Below are 23590 nucleotides of genomic sequence, written 5' to 3'. Positions count from 1 at the left end.
CAGCGCCTCGATCCAGGGTCCTCTCCCTGACTCCATGCCCATTTCCTCCCCCCACTACCATCTGGTCACGTCCAATGGAGTCATGACCTTTTCTATAGGTCATCTATAAATGTCGCCGCATTTTTCGTCTTCGAACCAGCCCAGCCCTCTCATTGTGTCCAGGAATGTGTGTCTGGGTCTCTGGTGGAACGTTTTTGTCTCCTTGCGGAGAAAGTTACTCAGCTGCAGATATCTAAGCTGGTTCCCTTTCGGGAGTTGGAGCCTCTTTGTAAGTTCCCCCAGGGTCGCTAGTCTATTGTCCACATCCATGTCGCCTACTGTCAGTGTTCCTCTGTCCTCCCACCACGTCCCAAATGTGGTGTCTATCCTTGCCGGTGCAAACCTGTGGTTGTTGCAGATGGAGGCCCCGGTGAACATCTCGCCAAGTTCGAAGTGGCGCCTAAACTGGTTCCACGTCCTATGGGTGGCTACTGCCACTTGGCTCCTGGAGTGGTGCAAAGAGGAACCTTGGCACCACATTCATTTTGATGTCTGTACCTTCCGGCTAGTGAAAGAGGGAGTAAGTCCCATCTTTGCAGCTCCCTCTTCACCTCCTCCACCAGGATGGAGAGGTTTCACTTGTGGTAGTTACTCCAGCTCTGCTCTTCCCTTTTGGAGGTTTACCAGGAAGATTTTGCTCTTTCCTAGGTTGTGTTTGTAATCTGAGAAGGCGCCAAACTCCCTGAGGAGTCCAGTTATCTTTCTCATGCTGGTTCGACACTTAGAGAAGCAGGTTATCCACATAGAGTGAGACTCTATGCTCTCTGCCCCTTCTCCGAATGGCCATCCACTACTCTGCCTATTTAAGGGCGATAGCCAGCGGCTCAGTCGACAGCGCGATCAGGAGCAAGGATAGCGGGCACCCCTGCCTTGTTCCTCTGTGCAGATGGAAGTAGTTTGGAGCTGTTTGCGTTTGACCGTACGCTCGCCATAGGAGCGCAGTACAGGAGTTTAACCCATGTGGTGATCTGTGCTCTAAACCCAAACCGTTCAACCACATCCATGAGATACCTACTTTCTACTTGATCAAAGGCTTTCTCAGCGTCCAGGGAGACGATCACTTCTGGTGGCTTCTCCCCAGATGGGTCATTATTATGTTCAGTGGCGTCTGATGCTCGCTGTTAGTTGTCTGCCCTTAACAAACTCGGTCTGATCTTCCACGAACATTTCATGCAGGCAACTCTCCAGTCGCTTCGCCAGTTCTTCTGCTAAGATTTTCACATCAGTATTTAAGAGAGAAATGAGTCTGTGTGCTCCACACTCTGTTGGGTCTTTGTCCTTCTTGGAATCAATGAGTTTGAGGCCTGTGCCAACGTGGGCGGCAGGACCTCTTTCGACAGTGAGTCAATGAGCATCTCCCACAAGTGTGGGCCCAGCGTTGCTGAAAATTTATTGTAAAAGTCTCCCGGGAACCCATCCAGTCCCAGAGCTTTCCCTGATTACAGGGAGTTGATGCACTCCACGCTTTTACCCAACCCTAGTGGAGCTTCCAGTGCCTATTTTCTGTCCTTCCCCACCACCGGTATATCCAGTCTGTTGAGGAACTGTTCCATCCCCGAGACCTCATCCGGGGTATCGGAGGTGTATACTAAGGTATACTGGGTGCCACGGTAGCACAGTGGTTAGCACTGTTGCTTCACAGCGCCAGGGACCTGGGTTCGATTCCCGCTTGGGTCACTGTCTGTGCAGAATCTGCACGTTCCTCCTGTGTCTGCGTGGGTTTCCTCCGGGTGCTCTGGTTTCCTCTTCAAGGGATGTTCAGCACTTTGGTAAACCTATCCAATTGGTCTCACTCCCCATACTCAATACGGTATCAAGTAGGTGAGGATATAATTCCAAACCTAGCTCTCTTAGATTGTTAGAAAGGAATAAAATTAATATAAGCTTACAAAATTCCACAAACTACATAATAATAATAATCTTTATTGTCACAAGTAGGCTTACATTAACACTGCAATGAAGTTACTGTGAAAATCCATGAGTCGCCACATTCCGGCGCCTGTTCGAGTACACAGAGGAAGAATTCAGAATGTCCAAATTATCTAACAGCACGACTTTCAGGACATGAGCGGAAACCGGAGCACCCGGAGGAAACCCACGCGACATGGGGAGAACGTGCAGACTTTGCACAGACAGTGATCCAAGCCGGGAATCGAACCTGGGACCCTGGCGCTGTGAAGATACAGTGCTAACCAGAGTGCTACCGTGCCGCCCTACATTTGTATCTGATCAGCAAAAACAATGAATTGGCTGATAATTGAAATTCTCTCATATTGCAGATGTATTCCTCACCCTATAAGAACTCATAGCTAAGAGTTAAAGGACTGTTTTATGAATGGTTTGCTCGACACGAAGCTGAATATGGAGCAAGACAAACTAGAGAAGCTGGGATCATGTAGCAGGTTGTGTAAATTCAGCTGGTGCAGCGGTCTTCGTTGGAGGGCATTTTACAAGCGTTACATCAACAAAAGTATGATCTCTGGGATGCAACTTTATTGTGCTAGCCTCCACAGACTCTGACATAAGCATTTTGCAAAGCAAAGATGGAAGACATCGGTAAGGGGATTAAAATCATACTGTCTGGTCCACTTCTTAAATCTGTACACATGAAGATGACGACCCAGCTGTACAGAATGGGTATCAATGGTACAAATGCATGCAAGGCAAAACAGATGTGAAGTCCTTAGAAAAGGGTGCAGAGGAGTATCCCTGGAATGCTGCCAGGGATATGGGCTTTCCGTTACATAGTGAGGCTAGACAGACACTGGTTCCCTAGAAGCATGGATGGTTAAAGGGGGATTGAATAGAGGTGTTCAAATTCATGAATATTTTTGATATAATGAAGATGAAGAAACAGATTCAGGTGGCAAAATAATTGGTAACCGGAGGACAGAGATTTAAGGTGATAATCAAAAGAACCAGAGTTTTGAAGGCGCCATTTTGAAAAAAATGCAGTCGGTTGCAGTGATCTGGAATGCATTGGCAGAAAGGAAGGCCGAAGCAGATTCAATAATCACTTTCAGCGGGAATTGATTAGCTAATTAAAGTGGAACATTTTGCAGGGCTATGGGGAAGAGCATGGGGGTGGGACAAATTGGATTGCTCTTCCAAAGAGCTGGCATAGATCAGTGGGCTGAATGATGACCTGCACTGTGAGAGTCTATGAAAACTTGACTCTGGTCGACATCTCACAGAATTCTGACTCGACGGTGCCCTCTAAAGAGATGTAACGAATTGTGATATGGGGAAACTCAGTCAGTTAATCTGCTCGGGGCCAGGAAGTTAGTACTCGTCAAAATTCCGATGGATAGTATGGACTAAAACAAGAGAAATAGTCCTGAAAATTATATTCAACTTAATTACAGCAGTTACTCAACACAGACTCAAACTGTTCATCTGGAGACAGAGAAAACCTGTAATCCTCGCTTTCCCCCCTTTCCCATCTTTCTCCACCGCATCTACAGCCAGTAATGTATCATAAGTTAACCAGCTGATTGTGTTAAAGATAACAAATATCATTTCATTTTCGTTAGAATGTAGATAAAATCTTCAAACATTTTGGGCGTGATTTAGCAGCGTGTCCCGCCGGAATCGGGACAGGACGCAGCCGATAAATCCAGTGAGAGGACTCGTCCGGGATTCCCAACCCTCGTTACGCCCCACGAGGTCTAATGATTTGCATAGTTAAATATGCAATTAGGCTCATTTAACTATGTCTACACCAGAACTAACCAGCCCCCCCCCCCCCCGGATCTATCGGCTTCGCTGAGGAGACCCTAGCCAGGCGCCTTTTAGCACTGGTCTCCCCAAATGGGGACCAGGTGGAGCGGCACTTTGGGGCGTCTCCCAGACTATCGCAGCCCTCTGGGTGAATGGCCTCTAGGCAGGGTAGCACCCTGGCACTGCTGATCCCACCTGGGCACCTTGGCACTGTCAGCCTGGCACAATGGCAGTGCTACCTGGGCACCCTGGCAGTGCCACCATAGTGCCACTGTGGCACTGCCATAGTACCCAGGCTGGCAAGGGCACTGCCAGGGTGCCAGGTTGGCCAAGGATCCAGGTGGCACATTTCCCATACTGGGGATCGGGCCTGGGGGTGCCGAAAGAGATGGCGCCCGATAGTTTGATAGTAGCGCTGGCAACCACCCCGCTAAACCCACGGAAACGGGATTATGTTTTCTTTTTGTCCGAATGCACCTTTCAAACTTTGATTACTTGTGATTGTTTCAATTAAGTGAATTTTGCTTATTCAGGGATAATTAGAACACTTTTAAAGTTATAACCAAAAGCCGTAGGGCATCTCATTGCTTGCCCCTTTAGTTAGACTTATTCTCTCAAACATTTGATGATAATATTCTTTATTAGTGTCACAGGTAGGTTTACATTAACACTGCAATGAAGTTACTATGAAAAGCCCCTAGTGGCCACACTCCGGCAGCTGTTCAGTTACACGGAGGGAGAATTCAGAATGTCCCATTCACCTAACAAGCACGTCTTTTGGGACTTATGGGAGGAAACTGCCTCACCCGGAGGAAACCCAAGCAGACACGGGGAGAGCGTGCAGACTCCGCACAGACAATGACCCAAGCCAGGAATCGAACCTGGGTCCCTGGCGCTGTGAAGCAACAGTGCTAAACCTAACTAGCCGAAGGTGTGAGCTGATAATGGTCCGACGAGGGCAATGGGGCAACTGGGAGCTTGGTGAACAAGGGGACAAACAGTCTGTCCCCTTAATCAATAAAAGTTAAGGATTCAGAAAGAAAGTATTGGCAAGGAAGGAAATGGGTTGAGCTGGAATCAAATCATGTACAGAAAGAGAAATAATGAGAGGGAAAGAAATATTGGGTTAAGAGAGAGAAGAAAATAATAATTTTTTGTTTAATTTGCTACCTGTGGGAAAGAAACTACACAATTTTGATTGTTTGCTTTATGAGGCAGAGACAATTGTTAATTAATATGCAAATACAGCAATTTATTGAAGGTCACAGGGAGTTTGAGGATGAAATGCTGTTCTTGTGAGGCTAATGGCGAAGCACCATAATTCATTCAGCAATTTGTTGCGATTTACAGTTTATGGAGGTTCTCTTTACTGCAAGTTACTGAACGGTTTACACGTTATTAACAATCAGCGCCGTTAATCTCTTCAACCATTACTCTGGCAGTAAATTCTAGCCAATTGAAAAATGTTCTTTTGGAGTGACGCTGGATTAATTTCTGTCTCATACATAACAAGTCCATTTTCAGAATTAGAAAATACTTTATCTGTTTTAAATTAAGAAAGATGACTTGGCAAAGATAACTTCTGCTTAAGAGATCAGGAATGTGTTTTGAAAGAATGCAGTAACTTAGACGTATTGAATTTCCCTGTATGTTCAACTGTTGCTAAGTGACCCCTTTGTTAGATTACAATGCTTAGATTGATACAATGGAAACTTTTTAACATCTGTATGGAACAAGTAAACCTCTGGATATATGTTGTCCTTATACAAATAGTTAAAAGGAGCCACACATTGTCTCTCTCTGGCTTGATTTGCCCTTGATTTATTGTTGCTTTGGATGCAAGAATTGAAGCTGTTATGCGTTATAACTCATGTTGCTCATACTTTCTCTACCTTTGCAACCTGCGACAGGACCCCACTGTTGAATATTTGAATGATCAGTGTATGTAACAGGGTGCTTCCAGGTCAGGATTGGAATTTTATTCGCTTGACTTTCTCGCCAAGTAGTTCACAAGTAACTCTAGCTTGCACACCACTTTCAGCTGTTTGAAACCTTGTTTTTGAATAACAACCAAAACCCCAAATCAACTTTTGAAGGGAAAGTGTGGCCAAGTACATTAATAAAGTCCAGAGAATAAATACAATGACATTAAATCGTCCACAAATGCTTTTTTAATTTTAATCTTAAGTCCAGTACTTTGAAAAGGAATTATATTCGTACCACTTGATCCTAAATACCATCAAGATCATAAAATGGATAAAAGTGCGAAACAGTATTCAGCCCATCGTGATTCAACCATCTCGAACAAACCACCAGATTCCCACATCGTACCACCCAGCGAATGCTTAACCAAATCCAAACGTTCATTCACCATGTTGGCCACTTTGTGGGGAACTTTTTGACATCTGTCTTTAGTCTGTCTTACAATCGTTTGTTCCGATGCTCTTAGTTCTCCTTGTTTAACTAGTTGCCGTGTTCCAGCTTTACCTTTCTAAACAGGTTGCAGCATCTCACCTGAAACAATAATTACGGGCTACTACCATTCACCCCCCCCCCCCCCCCCTCCCCTCCAAAGTCCCCAATTGCCTATTTCTGTGGTTGAAAATCCAGGGCGAGATTCTCCGACCCCCCCGCCGGGTCGGAGAATCGCCGGGGGCTGGCGTGAATCCCGCCCCCGCCGGTTGCCGAATTCTCCACCACCGGATATTCGGCGGGGGCGGGAATCGCGCCGCGCAGGTTGGCAGGCCCCCCCGCGATTCTCCGGCCCGGATGGGCCGAAGTTCCGCCGCTAAAATGCCTGTCCCGCCGGCGTAGATTAAACCACCTACCTTACCGGTGGGACAAGGCGGCGCGGGCGGGCTCCGGGGTCCTGGGGGGGGCGGGGCGATCTGGCCCCAGGGGGTGCCCCCATAGTGGCCTGGCCCGCGATCGGGGCACACCGATCCGCGGGCGGGCCTGTGCCGTGGGGGCACTCTTTCCCTTCCGCCTTCGCCACGGCCTCCACCATGGCGGAGGCGGACGAGACTCCCTCCACTGTGCATGCGCGGGAATGCCGTCAGCGGCCGCTGACGCCCCTGCGCATGCGCCGCCCGGAGATGTCATTTCCGCGCCAGCTGGCGGGGCACCAAAGGCCTTTTCCGCCAGCTGGCGGGGCGGAAATTCGTCCTGTGCCGGCCTAGCCCCTTAAGGTTGGGGCTCGGCCCCCAAAGATGCGGAGCATTCCGCACCTTTGGGGCGGCGCGATGCCCGACTGATTTGCGCCGTTTTGGGCGCCAGTCGGCGGACATCGCGCCGTTTCCGGAGAATTTCTCCCCCAGGGTTTCCTAGTCGGTCCTTCTATCTCACAATTTGATTTTTAAAATTCTTCTCTACGTTTTGCTCAAGACATTGCTGTTCCTGTGGCCAGAACGTGATGGAGATAAAAACAGAAAATGCTCGAAACGCTCGAAAGGTCAGGCAACATCTGTGGAGTGAGAGAAAACCTTAAGAGTTCGCATTCCAGGGTTGGATCTTCCATCAAAACTATCAGCCTGAAACGTCTCTACAGATGCTGCCTGACCTGCTGAGTTTTCCCCGCATTTTCTGATTTCATTGATGGTTTCCAGCATCTCTGGTACTTTAATTGTTTTTATTATAATCAAAATATTGCATAACCAGAGCAAATTGCCGATATAAATATAATTCTGCTTCTCACATAATTGCCACGTCACAGGAGAGTTATCAAAAAAAGGTGACATGGGGCGAAATTCTCCGTTATCGGCGGAAAGTCCGCCGATCGGCGCAAAAAACGGCGCAAATCTGACTTGCGTCACGTCGGAAAAATGGGTCGATAGTCTCCGGCCCGAAATGGGCTAGCAGCGACATAACGGGATCCGCACTTGCGCAGTGGTTCACGCCGTGCAGCGTCATACGCGCTGCACGGCGTGACGGCTCATAAGGCCGCGCTGCTCCCCCCCACCCGACCGGAACACCCTACCGCAACACCCGACTGGATGGCTGGCCGTCGCTCAGCCCCGAGGTTCGAGTCGCGCGATGTGGAAGCGCTCCTGGACGCGGTGGAGAAGAGGAGGGACGCCCTGTATCCCGGGCACGGCCGCAGAGTTGCCCCACGCCACAGCCGGTGTCTGTGGAGGGAAGTGGCAGAGGCCGTCACCGCTGTGGCCCTGACACCACGGACAGGCACCCAGTGCCACAAGAAGGTGAACGACCTCGTCAGAGCAGGCAGGGTGAGCCTCCCCATATCCCCCCTCCCCCATATCACCCCTCCCCCATATCCCCCCTCCCCATATCCCCCATATCCCCCCTCCCCCATATCCCCCCTCCCCCATATCCCCCCCTCTCCCATATCCCCCATATCCCCCCTCGCCCATATCCCCCCTCCCCCATATCCCCCCCTCCCCCATATCCCCCATATCCCCAAGTGAATCCAGCCCTAACCTTAACCTCTGCAATGCACGCGCAACCGATGGCGTGCATTCATATACCTGCCTAACACTGTTGCCTTTTACCCCTGCCCCCCCCCCCCCCCCCCCACAGGAGAAGCGCGCACACAACAATAGGGAGCATGTGAGGACTGGAGGAGGGCCCGCTGATGAGAGGCCACTGACCGAACACCAGGAAAGGGCCCTGGAACTGGCTGGCGGACCTGAGGACCGGGAGGTTGCTGATGCAGAGGTCGGGGGCGTACTAGCAAGTGAGCCACCGACAGCCCGTCCCCATATCCCCCCTCCCCTATATCCCCCTCCCCCTTATCACCTGATCACTGCCTGATGTCTAACCATGCATGCTTCATTGTGTATCGCAGGACCAAACGTCCAGGCACCCATCCCCGCAGATGCAGACCGCCCGCAGGATGTCCCTCGGAGACCACAGGAGACGGAGAGACCCGCACCCTCCAGCATGCGACGCCCGCAGGATGCCCCTCGGAGACCACAGGAGACAGAGAGACCCACACCCTCCAGCATGCAATGCCCGCAGGATGCCCCTCGGAGACCATGGGAGACGGAGAGACCCGGACCCTCCAGCATGCGGCGCCCGCAGGATGCCCCTCGCACACCACGGGAGACGGAGAGACCCGGACCCTCCAGCATGCGACGCCCGCAGGATGCCCCTCGCACACCACGGGAGACGGAGAGACCTGGAGCAACAGGGAGACAACACCCCCGTCACGTGCGGGAGCGACCACCCAGTGACGAGGGGGGCAGCCACAGGCCCCCGTCACATCCGAGCCAGGACACCACTACCCAGGACACCACTACCCAGGACACCACTACCCAGGACACCCCTACCCGGGACAGCCCTACCCAGGAAGACGAAATACCGGACAGCGACTCAGAGTGGATGGGTGGAGACGAACCCCCACCCCAAAGTGCCATGGACTCAGAGTGGGACGAAGAGCACGACACAACGCCACTGCTGTCACCAACACCCTCCACCATCGCAGAAACACTCACCACGGTTGGGCACTTTAGTGATGACGCGTCTGGTACACTCACTGGTGCGCACAACACAGCCGTCCCGGTACAGCAGGTGGAGGTAGGAGCAGCAGAGGGACCGGGCGGTCGGATGGCAGCCCAGCCCAAGCGAACATCTGCCGCCCAGATGGATTCCGGGTTCCTGCAGTTACCACACCCACACATAGATCCGATGCAACCACCGACCCGGAGACGAGCGAAGAGGGTGACGGGCGGCTGCGGTCGCAGGTGGAGGAGTCCACCCGCGTCCAGGAGCTGGGAGTGGTGCCGGTCATGCGTGCCACCCAGGACGACACCGCACGGGTGGCGTCCGCGGTGGAGGCAATGGGTGCGACGGTGTCAGACATGGGGAACGGTTTGCGAGGCCTGGGGCCTTCCGTGCAGGCGGCGTCTGTGGCCCAGGAAATGGCTGCCCTCTCACAGGAGGCCATGAGCCAGTGCCAGCGCCAGATGGCAGAGGCGCTCAACGCCATAGCCCAGTCTCTGCAGGCCATGGCCCAGTCTCTGCAGGCCATGGCCCAGTCTCTGCAGGCCATGGCCCAGTCTCTGCAGGCCATCGCTGAGGGCATCGGCGCCAGTGGCCATGTGCGAGCCAGCGTCGCACTGTCACAGACAGTGTTTGCCAACCCCCTGGGCTCCATGGCTGCAAACCTGCAGACCCTTGTCGATACCAGCACGGGCCTCCAGGACTGGCAGCGCCAGATGTCGGGGGGGCGTCGGATGGCCAGTCCGTTCGCATCCCCCACCCATGTAGAGGCCTGGGGGCCATCGGGCACCCCAAGGGAGGAGGAGGTGGTGTGGTCCGTCCCGGCTCCCTCTGTAGGGGAAGTCCCGGTACACCGCGATACCTCGGACTCCCCCCCCCCCCCCCCCCCTTCCGTCCCAGGTGCATCGGGTGGGCAACGGGCAGGACAGGCTGGCAGCTCGCCATCCCAGTCGCCCGGGCCGCAGCCTGGCCCATCTAGGCCAGGGCGCCCCAGGAAACGGCCGCCAAAGGGATCCAGTGTCGGAGGGCAGGAATCACAGGAGTCCACCTCCAGTTCTGCTGTACCGTCTGGGGAACCACGTAGACGTAGTCAAAGGGCCCGTAAGGCCAAACAATTAGACACTGAGTAAGTTGACACGGGTGCAGGGCACAGATGAGTTTTAGGGGCTAGGGCACGTGCATGAACTCCTTTGGTTATTAAAGTCAATGTTACACCTACCGAAGCTGCCTTTGTGCTCTGTCCAAAGTGTGCGGGGGTGTCATGTACGTTGAACGCAAGTGTGTGTGTGAGGGGTGGTCTTACCTCAGCCCCAGGTGAGTCTGCCCCCTTCCCCCTGGGCCGCCATCAACATCCCCCGGGCAGAGGACGGGACCGTGCGCTGCAGTGTCACAGCCGCATGCAGGGATGGTCTGGGTGGATGGTGGTACTGTGGCCATGGGTCAGACCTAGTCCAACGATGTAGAGCCAGGAGCTCACCGCAGGGCGGGTTGTCATCATCCTCCATGGCCTGCGATAGACACGCGTCCACTCGCATCTGTGTGAGCCCGGCCCGTTGTGCCGCAGGTGGATCGGCAATGGGGGGGGGGGTGCATGCGGGTGGGGTTGGGGAGGGGGGTGAGGGTGCTGGATGGGTGGGGGGTGTGGGTGGTCGGCTGTTGCCATGGTGTGCGGTCTGTGGCCATACTACCCGATTCCCACGCCCATCTAGTCAGTGAAGCGGGCGTCTATCAGTCTGTCCCGTGCCCGCTGGGCCAGCCGGTAACGGTGGACAGCCACCCGTCTGTGTCTACCCCGTCTGCCCTGACCATTGCCCCCATCCCCCTCATCTGGGGAGGACTGGGCCTCTTCCTGCTGCTCCTCCACTCCGCCCTCCTCTGCCTGCGGCACATCGCCCCTCTGCTGGGCTATCTTGTGCAGGACGTAGCACACCACAATGATGCGGCCGACCCTATCTGACCGATACTGGAGGGCGCCCCCAGAGAGGTCCAGGCACCTGAAACGCATCCTCAGCACGCCAAAGCACCTCTCTATCACTCCCCTTGTCGCTACATGGGCATCATTGTAGCGGTTCTCCGCCTCATTGCGTGGCCTCCGTGTAGGCGTCATCAGCCACGATCGCAATGGGTAGCCCCTGTCGCCCAGCAACCAGCCCCTCAGCCGGGGATGGTGTCCCTCGTACATGCCGGTGATGGATGACCGCGACAACACGAATGAGTCATGTACACTGCCTGGGTGACGGGCGCAGACGTGCAGGATCATCATGCGGTGGTCGCAGACCACCTGTACGTTCATCAAATAGGTACCCTTCCTATTAGTGAACACGGCCCTGTTATCTGCAGGTGGCCGCACGGTGACGTGCATCCCATCAATCATGTCTGGACCATGGGGAACCCGGCCACGGCAGAGAAGCCCACGGCCCGGGCATCTTGGCTGGCCCGGTCCACGGGGAAGCGGATGTAGCGGTGCGCCATGGCATATAGGGCATCTGTCACTGCCCGGATGCACCGGTGCACCGATGTCTGCGATATGCCAGACAGGTCCCCACTCGGTGCCTGGAATGACCCCGTTGCATAAAAGTTCAGGGCCACCGTAACCTTGACGGACACGGGGAGAGGGTGTCCCCCGCCAGTGCCACGCGGTGACAGGTGTGCCAGCAGGTGGCAGATGTGTGCCACGGTTTCCCGGCTCATCCGGAGTCTCCTCCTGCATTCCCGGTCCGTGAGGTCCTGGTATGACTGCCGGGGCCGGTACACACGGGGCGCCCTTGGGTGCCTCCGTTGCCGTGGGGCCGCGACGTCCTCCTCCCCCTCCTCGTCCTGTCGGTCAGGTGTCCCTCCAGCCTGGGCGGCTGCCGCCTGCCCCTCTGCGGCAGCCTGCGCCGCCTCTCTGGCACGCTCGTCCTCCTCCTCCTCCTCCTCCTCCCCCTTCTCCTCCTCATCCAGGGCAACATAGACATGAGCGGCTGCCACCACGGCGGCCAACATCGCTGGATGATCTGAAAACATGACGGCCTGGTGGGGGGGGAGGGGAACGACGACATGTCATCATTGCCCATATCCCCTCCTCCCCCCAGCCAGGTGGCATGGACCGCATGGGTCTAACTGTTGGAGGCTGGCACCTGGCCAGGTGGACCAACTCACTTGCCCTCCCATCCCCCTCCTCGGCACGGACCCCCCCCCAACCTCCATCCCGGCACGGACCCCCCCCCCCCCCAACCTCCAACCCGGCACGGACCCCCCCCCCAACCTCCACCCCGGCACGGACCCCCCCCCCAACCTCCACCCCGGCACGGACCCCCCCAACCTCCACCCCGGCACGGACCCCCCTCCCCCAACCTCCACCCCGGCACGGACCCCCCCCCCCCCCAACCTCCACCCCGACACGGACCCCCCCCCCAACCTCCACCTCGGCACGGACCCCCCCCCCAACCTCCACCCCGGCACGGACCCCCCCCCCCCCCAACCTCCACCCCGGCACGGACCCCCCCCCCACCCCCCCAACCTCCACCCCGGCACGGACCCCCCCCCCCACCCCCCCAACCTCCACCCCGGCACGGACCCCCCCCCCCAACCTCCACCCCGGCAAGGACCCCCCCCAACCTCCACCCCGGCACGGACCTCCACCCCAGCACGGACCCCCCCCCAACTTCCACCCCGGCACGGACCCCCCCAACCTCCACCCCGGCACGGACCCCCCCCCCCCCAACCTCCACCCCGGCACGGACACCCCCCCTCCCCCAACCTCCACCCCGGCACGGACCACCCCCCAACCTCCACCCCGGCACGGACCCCCCCCAACCTCCACCCCGGCACGGACCCCCCCCAACCTCCACCCCGGCACGGACCCCCCCAACCTCCACCCCGGCACAGACCCCCCCCCCCCCCCCAACCTCCACCCCGGCACGGACCCCCCCCCCCCCAACCTCCACCCCGGCACGGACCCCCCATCCACCTCCCCGGCACGGACCCCTTCCCGGCACTCCCCCGGAGCCCAGCCTACTCTAACCACCCCCCTCACCCCGCCGCACACACACACACACACACAACCCGAGACACACCTCTCCTCACGCATTCAGACTGCGGCCACGTCATTGCCTGCCCAGAGCCAACCCCCCCAGGCCGTCACTCACCTCCACGCTGGTATGCGTGAGCCTGGAGCACCGGGTCACGCCGATTAAAAGGAGGTTTAATTTACGTCGACGTGAACGGTCATCACGTCGATGGGACTTCGGCCCATCCGGAAGGGAGAATATCGGCAGGCAGAAAATCGGCTGCCTTGCACAGACCCGTGACATTCTCCGCGGCAGCGGCGCCATTAACGCCCCGCTGACTTTTCTCCCTTCGGAGACTTCGGCAACCGGCGGGGGCGGGATTCACGGCGGCCAACGGCCATTCTCCGACCCTCTGGGGGGTCGGAGAATGACGCCCATGGTGTCACACATTAGGACAGACAACCAAAGGTCTGGTCAATGCTTTAGGCTTCGAGAAGCGCCATATGGAAGGAGAGAAAGGTAGTTTAGAAAGGTAAAGGAATTCCAGAGCTCCTCCGCAGCTAATAATAATCTTTAATATTGTCACAAGTAGGCTTACATTAACACTGCAATGAAGTTACTGTGAAAAGCTGAGGTCAGAGGCACTAATGGGGGAATGATTGGATCAGGGATGTGCAAGATGCCAGAATAGGAGGAACGCAGCGATGTCAAAGGGCTGTACAAATGACACAGATCACAGAAATGGCAGGATGGGGAAGAGTAGGTGGTGGTCAAGGCCATGGTGGTGTTTGAAAATGAGGATGATCATTTTTAGATTGAGGGGTGATAGGACCTGGCGCCAATGTATCTCAATGAGCTAGGTTTAACCATCGCTTCCACTAACTTGTTCTCTTCTATTTTGCCGATATAATTTAGCATTCGAGTTGCTGATATTTGCTCTTCAGCAACTGGACATCCAAATGCTGTGTCTATAATGGTCCAAATTCCTTAATTCTCCCTTTACTGGTATATGAAAACCACTCACTGATTACCAATGTTACTTGTGTTTCATCCTGCGCCCATTGGACCTTGTGCCTTTCAGTCTGTTTTTCACTATCTTATACTTTAACACTGCTCATTAGAGGCAGCTCCCGATTAAAATTTCCACCTTACATTAATCTCTGCGATTGCATCATGAATAGAGATTGTGGCATAGGAGTGGGCAGTTGAGCCCCTCATGCCTGCTCTGACATTCAGTGACATCAAGGCCAAACTTCAAACTTTGTCCCACGTCCCTTACGACCCTTGGCTAACAAATACCTCAGATATAAAATTAGCATAAATACTATATTCGGCATTTTGATAGAATGACAAAGGTCTGTCGAGGGTCTCATCAATCAAAATAAAATTAATCTTAAATACCTTTGAAGGGAAATTCTGTGTAAAACGCCTATTCCTAACATTTTTTCTGTATCAACACTCTGTGTGTTATTTACCCTTTGGCTGAGCTTCTGACATCGTACACTCAGCATCACAATAATAATAATCTTTATTGCAATAATCTTTATTGTCACAAGTAGACTTACATTAACACTGCAATGAAGTTACTGTGAAAATCCCCTAGTAGCCACGTTCCGGCGCCTGTTCGGATACACGGAGGGAGAATTCAGAATGTCCAAAGTACCTAACAGCACGTCTTTCAGGACTTGTGGGAGGAAACCGGAGCACCCGGAGGAAACCCAAGCAGACACAGGGAGAAGGGCAGCTAAGAGTCAAGCACATTGTTGTGGGTCTGCCAGACCAGGTGAAGGCCAGGCAGGGTAAGAATGGCAGATGTATTTCCCTGAAACATTGGTGGAACAACAGTACTAACCACTGTGCTACTGTGCCACCCTAAGACCCCTTCCTGCCATATATTGTCTGTCTCTCATCAAACTTTAACACCTCTATTGCTGAAACCCTCATTCATGGTTTTCTCACCTCCAGACCTTGTTACCCCAGTGCTCTCCTGAGTGGCATTTTATCCTCTGCCCTTTAATTCTGTTCTCTTTTGCACTGTCAGTTGCTTCCTGCTCCCAGCTTAAATGATAACCCTGTTGCTTGCTTGAGTCCACCTGGAAAATATTGAATATTGTTTCACTTTCTTTGCTAATACCTACAGCCTGACAAAATGGCCAATTTTCAGACTGGGGTGAGCCTGGTACTGTGAATATCCTTTGGTTGTTGAGAGACATCTTTGACAGAAAAATAACTCTGCAAACTTTAACTTCATTTTTAACGAATGCGTTGGCAGAAATGCGATGTTCATTATTTTTGCCATGTGTTCCCCTTAGCAGTGATGGCGAGTCTGGCTCACAAAGCACCTGTGATCAACTTGTGTCTCCAATGGCATTGGCAGCCTGTACCAGGGTAGATTCGTGTTTTGCACCATGGTCCGTGCCTTCTCTTGGCATCTCGTTGCAGTTTGCCCAACTTGAGCTTCATCTTTGCCATCACCTGGATCAGCTGGGCACAGGTACGTTACTGATAAAACCAAAATGTGCCAATTTAATGCTTGGAACTTTACAATTCTAAGCCAAAGCTTCATCAATGCATTGGAGGAAATCTGTCACAACATATTGAATTTTTAAAAAAATATTGGAAAAAGAGCTAAATGTGCTTTCTGCAAGATATATTATGACCTTTATTCACACAATAGTATTAATCAAAAAAATAAATTTCTGCCTGTGAAATATGAGACAGATTTTCCTCATATCTTGTTAATTATGGTCATCCTAGTCATTGCTACTCGAAATAGTAGCTCATGTTGAGCATTATATAAAAAATCGTTTGCTAGTACAGAACGTGAGTATTGCTGAAAAAAGAGACATTTTTGTCGAAGCTTTTTGCCTTGCACTCATCAGAACAATTTTCACAAGAATTCCAGTACGCATAGAGTATAAATTGTTGTTCCTGTTAGATTGATAAGCTTACGAATTGTCCTGATGTACGACGACTGCCTTTATTTCAGCAATTCTTGAGTATTACACAGTGAACAACCAAAAGAATACAATGGGCGGGATTCTTTGCGAATCGGCGGGGCGGGCCACTCCGGTGCTGAGAAGTGGCGTCAACCACTCCGGCATCGGGCCGCCCCAAAGGTGACGAATCCTCCGCACCTTCAGGGGCTAGGCCGGCGGCGGCCGGGTTGGCGCTGCGCCAGCCAGCGTCAAAGGGCTTGGTGCCACGCCAACTGCCGGCGAAGGGCCTCCGCCGGCCGCGCGAGTTGGCGCATGCGTGGGAGCGCCAGCATGTGCTGCCGTCATCTCAGCGCATGTGCAGGGGGTTCTTCTCCCCACCGGCCATAGCGGAGTTTGACAGCGGCTGGTGCGGAGGGAAAGAGTGCCCCACGACACAGGCCCGCCCATGGATCGGTGAGCCCCGATCGCAGGCCAGGCCACCATGGGGGCACCCCCTGGGGCCAGATCCCCCCGAGGACTCTGCAGGCCGCTCGTGGAGCCTGGTCCCGCCGGTAAGGACCTGTTGTGATTTATGCCGGCGGGACCCACCAAAAGCGGGCGGCCACTCGGCCCATCGAGGGCCGGAGACTCGCCGGGGAGGCTGCTGCCAGCAGCCGCTGACCAGCGCGCCGTGATTCCTGCCCCCGGCACTGGAGAATTCGGCAGCCGGCGGCGGCGGGATTCGCGCCCCCCCCCCCCCGACGATTCTCCGACCCGGCGAGGTGTCAGAGAATCTCGCCCAAGTATGCACAGCTTCACAATGAATTCAAATCGGGGAGCTGATTGTGAGCGCATAACTGCATTTAAGGGCAAGGTACAAAGTATGTGAGGGAGAATGAATTGAAAGATACGCTTATAAGCTGAGATGACATTGGCTTGTGTAGAGCACAAACATTAGTGTATACTGGTTGAGCTGAATGGCCTGAATTGTAAATTCTACTTGATTTAGTATACACCATTTAGCTATCGCATTGTTTTAAATGGGAAATTAAAATTTGGATTTTAAATAAAGGAATTGATATCCTTAATTAGTTAACTTCATAAGTTTACAAGATATAGGAGCAGAATTTGGCCATTTTGCCCATCAAGTCTGCTCCGTCATTCTATCATGGCTGATATGTTTCTCATCTACTCCCTACAATGCTACAGCCCAAGAGCTGGATTGCAAAATGAGCCAGAGCATCTCCTCCCTCGAGCACATGACCTAGGAGTGGGGGTCGACAATTTAACCTCCCGAGCCAAACACCCTCAATGTGATCATGGCTGATTCCATCCTGGCCTCAACGCCACCGTCCTGCCCGTTCTCCATAACCCTTCAACCCATTGCCAATTAAAAATCTGTCTAACGCCTCCTGAAATTTACTCACTGTCCCAGCATCCACTGCACTTGGGCTTTGTAAATACGCTGAACACTTAAAGAGGTATGCCCATAGTTCTCTCAGCTCTTTTATTGGGAATTTGTCTCTTTAATCTGAGTGTAATTTTAATGCCTCCGTTTGGCGTGTTTCGGCTTTTCAGTATCTTCTGATTTTAGTAGCTGGGGGCCAATTGGCATGTCATGCCTCTGCCTGCTCTCAAAGTGCAATCCATTTGCTCCCACTCCCCTAAATCTATTTTAAATTCAAAATCCATTCTATTTTCAACTTTGAAATAACAACCACACGGAATGGGATAAATAATGCCATTAATCTCACCAAATCAATCCCTCCTATTGCACCCGGTAAGATAGTTTTATAAATATGAATGCGAAATGGACAAAAATCAAATGGATTAATTTCATCTTAAGAGACATAATTAAAGGTATTTATCTGGCTAAACGTCGATTATAAATCAGTGAACGGTTTTAATTTTTATTGTTTTATATAATCTATCAAAATTTTTAAAAAACATCAGGAGCATTGAAATATTTATTTTTATGTCACAGCACATCCCAGCCGCCTCCAGATGTTCATCCCTGATAGAAAGTTGCCTGCAGAGCAAGAATTCATGATCGCTGCTCTGAAAAGCCCAAACGTCTACTTGCGGCAATGGTCTGATGGCCCTGTCTGCCGGGAGCTCCAGTTCTCGGCCATCGCCGACTGCAAGCTGCTCGAGTACCGCAATCTAACCATGTCGAGCATTTTAAAACCCTTCATTTTTCACGGACAAGTGGCCATCAGCAACAGCTCCGTGGAGCAGCTGATGGACGGAAACGTGTTTGTCGACCCTGTGTTCATCAACGTGGGGCAGCACGCGATTCATTCACTGGACACGGCAGTCCGTGCTTGGAAGCAGGTATGTTAAAACAGAAGCTGCTGGAAATGCTCAGCAGGTCCGGCAGCACCTGTGGTGGAAGAAACGGAGTTAACATTTTGAGTCCGCGTGACGCTTCATCAGGGCAGAGGGGAGGAAGAAACGCGGTGGATTTTATACTGTGGAGGAGGTGAAGAAAAATAGAAGGTCAGGGACACTTTCTCCACAGATGCTGCCAGACCTGCTGAGTATTTCCACCAGTTTGTGCCTTTATTTCAGATTTCCAGCATCCACAGAATTTTACTTTGACATTGTTCAAATCATTAAAACTCTTTTAATTGCCAATTAGGAGCACTGGAATTGGCAGTTGAGCTCCTCAGCCTGCTCTGCCATTCAGTGACATCAAGGCGTATCTGCGACCAAACTCCAGACACCCGCCTTCGTCTCACACCCCTTCCCACCCTTGGATTAGAAATGCCTCAGATGTATTTGGTATAAAATGCCACATTCGGCACTTTAACCCTTGACTCCCCTTGCCTATCAATAAAAAAAAAGTGATACATCTAACTCTGCCTTGAATGAATTCAGTGACCAGCCTCCACTGCTCTCTGGGGAAGGGATTTCCATAGACTTAAGACTTTTTGAGGAAAAACATTTCTCCTCATCTCTTTCTTAAATTGTAGACCTTTTCTTAGACTGTGCCACCTGGTTCTGGCCTCTCCCATAAGTGGAAACATCCTTCCACCATCTATCCTGTGAAATCCCCTCAGGATCTGTTGTGTTTCACACAGGCCCTCTCTCATTCTCCTAAATGTCATTGGGTACAAGCTCAACCTGCTCAGCTTTTCTACATACAATCGGTCCCCTCATCCCAGGATGAGTAGAGTGAACCTTCACGGTACTGCTTCTAACATAATTCTATATTTTTTTCGAACAAGGAGACCAAAATTATGTAACATTTATCGAGGTGTGGCCCATGTACAGGTGCAGTGAAACATCCGTATTTTAAGATTCCATTCATAGAATCACAAAATCCCTACAGTGCAAATGGCGGCCATTCGCATCCTACCCAGGCCCACGCTCCCCCCCCCCCCCCCCCCACTCTATCCTCACCTAACCTTTGCATGGCCAATCCACCTAACCTGCACATCTTTGGACTGTGGAAGAAAACCGGGGCACCCGGAGGAAACCCCCACACACACACACACACCACTGGGAGAAGGTGCAAATTACACACAGGCAGTCACCCAAGGCCAGAATCGAATCTGGCTCCTTGGCATTGTGAGACAGCAGTGCTAACCACTGTGCCATCATGCCGCCCCATTCTCCTGGTAATAGTGCCATCATTCCATCTGTCTTCCTAATCACTTGCTGTATCTGCATACTGGCCTTTTGCGATTCATGTGGTAAATAGTGAGGAGGATAGCCTTAGATTACAGGAGGATATGGACGGGCTGGTTCGTGGCAAATGGAATGCAATCCAGATAAGTGTGAGGTGATGCACTTGGGCAAGATAAATAAGACAAGGGGATACAGGAAGAATGGCAGGACCCTGGGAAGCACCGAGAATCAGAGGGACCTTGGTGTACATGTACACCGGTCCCTTAAGGTCGACGGGCAGGTGGATACAGTGGTGAAGAAGGCATATGGTATACTTTCCTTTATTAGCTGAGGCATTGAGTTTAAGAGCAGGAAGGTTATGCTGGAACTGTATAAACTGTTGGTTAGGCCACAGTTCTAGTATTGCGTGCTGTTCTGGAATCCACATTATAGCAGGGGTTTGTGACAGCACTGGAAAGGATGTAGAGGAGATTTACCAGGATGTTGCCTGAGCTGGAGATTTGTAGTTATGAAGAGAGATTGGATAGACTGGGGTTATTTTCCTTGGAGCAGAGGAGACTGAGGGGGGACATGATTGAGATGTATAAAATTATAAGGGGCATAGATAGAGTAGACGGGAACAAACTTTCCCCATTGATAGAGAGATCAATGACCAGGACGTAAAGGTAAGGGGCAGGAGGCTTAGAGGGGATGTGAGGATAAGGTTTTTCACCCAGCGTGCGTGGGTCTGGAACTAACTGCCTGAAAGTGTGGTGGAGGCAGAGACTCTCATAACATTTAAGAAGGACTTAGATGTGCACTTGCGATGCCGAGGCAGACTAGGCTTTGGGCCAAGTGCTGGAAAATGGGTTTAGAATAATTAGGTGGTTGTTTTTGACTGGTGCCAATGTGATGGGCCAGAGGGCTATTTCTGTGCTGTAGACCTTTATGACTCTATGTACCAGTACACCCAGATACCTCTGTGCCACCGCGTTCTGCAATCTTTCTCCATTTGAATAGGATACTGCTTTTCTATTCGTCCTGCCAAAGTGGACAAGTTCACGGGCACGATTGTCCCAAAAGGAGACAAAGTCCCGACGCCGGTGTGAAAACCGGAGTGTTTCACTCCTGCGTCGGAGCCCGCTCCGGGGGGGCTAGGAGCGGGGTCGCGTCTTTTATGCGCGCTGGGCCTTGGCGCCGCGTAAAAAGCGGCACAGCGTAAATGACGCAGCCGGCGTCGTGTAAAAAACGTCACCCGCACATGCGCAGTTGCCGTCCTCCCCGAGGCCGCCCCACAAGAAGATGGCAGATGGATCTTGCGGGACGGCAGAGGAAAGAGAGGCCGGCCCGCCGATCGGCCAGATCCCATCGGAGGCCCCCCCCCCCCCCGGTGAAGGAACCCCCCCCCCCCCAGGCCGCCCCCCCAGCGTTCCCGCCGGCAGCGACCGATTCTCCCACCCGGCGTGGAGGGGGAGAATACCGCCCCACATTTTCCAACATTATTCTCCATCTGCCAGTTTTTTACCCATTGATTTAACCTATTTATATCTCTTTGCAGACCCTCTGCCTACCCTTCCAACTTACCTTGGTGACATCAGCAAATTTAGCTACCATACAATCAGTCCCTTCACCAGATTGTGAATAGTTGAGGCCCCACCACTTGTTCCACCACAACTGTGGCCACACTTCGAAAGTCCCTCATGATTGGAAATAGTTTCGGAACATCCTTGGTCTTGGAAGGTGCGACATAAATGCAGTTATTTTTGACGTAACAGTGACTCTTCAAGACCTGGATTTGACATAAAATGATGAAACTGGTGCTGAAAATTCTTCTTTCATTCTATAACTACCAAACATGGGGTGAATCCCGTAAAATAACGTGCGCACTGGATTCAGAAGAATTCTTAAAGCTGGCAGTGTCTGTGCAAAATTCTCTCGCGTGCAATAAATATCCTGTCTTAATTTCAGAAAATCATCAGATTTCATCTTCAGTTCAGGGAATTGTCTTTTGGAAGCTCTAGCAGGAATGTGTCAGCATTTCATGTGAGGCAAAAACTAATGGATATCTAGGAACGATAGCAGACCAGTCTGCTAATCTCTTGGTTCATCTTAGTTACCATCTAACTGAAAGAGCTCTTGTGATTTATAAGCTGAACAGCCTAGACTAGATTAATTATGGAAAACATTGTACTATAAATACAAAGTGCGAATGTGTACTCTGATCTCCTGTAATCCTCCTCACAAATTGGTATGGATTTGGCCTATTCTCCTGTTGATGACATGCAGCTCTTAATTAATGAGGTAGGTGAGGGCCTGTCTTCGAACTGTATCTGCATTTAGGTTTCTTTGACTTCAGGTGGCACGGTGGCCCAGTGGTTAGCACTGCTACCTCACAGCGCCGAGGACCAGGGTTCGATTCCAGCCCCGGGTGACTGTCCACGTGGAGTTTGCATACTCTCTCTGTGTCTGTGTGGGTCTCACCCCCACAACCCTAAGATGTGCAGGGTAGGTGGATTGGCCTCTTAATTGGAAATTTAAAAAAAATGTTTCTTCTGTTTCTTTTTAAAAAGTACTTTTTTCCTCCCTCGTGGGTGGAGGGCAGGTGAATAGCCCTGTACTGTGTCAATGAGGGGCCGTTCCTGTGAGCAGGGTGCACTGGATCATGTTATCCTTGTCGCTGGTTCATAAGAATCTTCCCAAGTGTTGCAGAGAGAATTGAATATCTGGAAGCCAGGGATTCGATTACAAACTACGTCCCAAAAGAAAACGCTCTGCTTAATCTTCCTGTGCAGTTCTGTAGTTCAGTTTCTCTCAATGCTGAAGTTCAATTCATTGTAGATCATGCAAGCAAATAATGCATAATCAGTGTGAACATTGCATACCACTGATTCTTTTTTAACTATTTTCTTTCCTGATATATTTCAAATTATTTCTGCTTCACAATTCCAAGACCTGCTTGTTAGGTGCCAGAGACATTTCTCAGAGGCAATATTTCAGTGGTCGTACAGATTACTTCGGTCAAATTGAACCCACTCACTGGTCCGCCTCGAAAATCTTAGTTCTCTCGTTTGTAAAAGTAGAACGCTGAGCTAAGATGCTCGTATTCTTTTCGATATATTTTTGCAGTCATTAAAAATTAAACATCAGAGCGATTGCCAACTTTTAAGTTCCAAACCAGTTCATGAAAGAGACCCCAGTCCAGCAGAAGGATCCAATTTTTTTTTAAATAACTGTTTTATTAAGCACTATGGAGAATTTAAAATGCTGGCATTGACAGTAACCAGCTTGTGTCAGTCATCAGAAATGTTAACCAGTGTATTCACGTCCTCGGGTTTTTCAGGCTATGGTATTTACCACTAGGCGGGCGGCTGCTGAACATCTTTAGGGCTGATCTAATGCACACTGATGTTTTCCGTTCCAGAATGAACATCCAGAGGCAGAGGAGTTGGTCTTCAGCCACTTTGTGATATGTAACGACACTCAGGAGACACTGCGGTTTGGCCAGGTGGATACTGATGAAAATGTTCTACTGGCTAGTCAGCACAGTCATCAGTACAGCTGGCGCTCGCACAAGTCCCCCCAGGTATTACAAAACGTAGCTTGCTGAATTATTCTTTGGCGATTCCTTCAGGGGACTGAATAGTAATAATAACAGCAGGTGCCTTGAAGTAGATATTAATAAGTTTAAAGCAAATATTTTATGATTTAGTTTGGAAAATGTCAGCGATGCACCAATGCAACAGGCTCCAACTTAGTCTAAATACCTCAAAGCACAGCTTAAATGTAACCCAACAAGTCAAGGCGCAACCCTTTAAGGACACCAGTCATGTTTTCTCACCCCAAGGTCAG

General features: G+C 51.7%; 1 protein-coding gene across 4 annotated transcripts in view; it reads left to right on the top strand.

Moving 5' to 3' along the window:
* Positions 1 to 23590, top strand: part of LOC140385858 (intermembrane lipid transfer protein VPS13B-like) — a 1311478-nt gene that overhangs the window by 1184293 nt on the left and 103595 nt on the right. For 3 of the 4 annotated variants that reach the window (XM_072468452.1, XM_072468450.1, XM_072468453.1), the window contains exons 41-43: positions 15524 to 15705; positions 18114 to 18463; positions 23163 to 23324. In XM_072468452.1, coding sequence (XP_072324553.1) covers positions 15524 to 15705; positions 18114 to 18463; positions 23163 to 23324 — 694 coding nt within the window. The remainder of the gene's footprint in view (positions 1 to 15523; positions 15706 to 18113; positions 18464 to 23162; positions 23325 to 23590) is intronic. The other variant, XM_072468451.1, reaches the window with a different exon arrangement.

The sequence above is a fragment of the Scyliorhinus torazame genome, chromosome 11, assembly GCF_047496885.1.
Source record: "Scyliorhinus torazame isolate Kashiwa2021f chromosome 11, sScyTor2.1, whole genome shotgun sequence".
Classification (NCBI taxonomy): Eukaryota; Metazoa; Chordata; class Chondrichthyes; order Carcharhiniformes; family Scyliorhinidae; genus Scyliorhinus; species Scyliorhinus torazame.
This window is presented reverse-complemented; position numbering and strand designations above follow the sequence as displayed.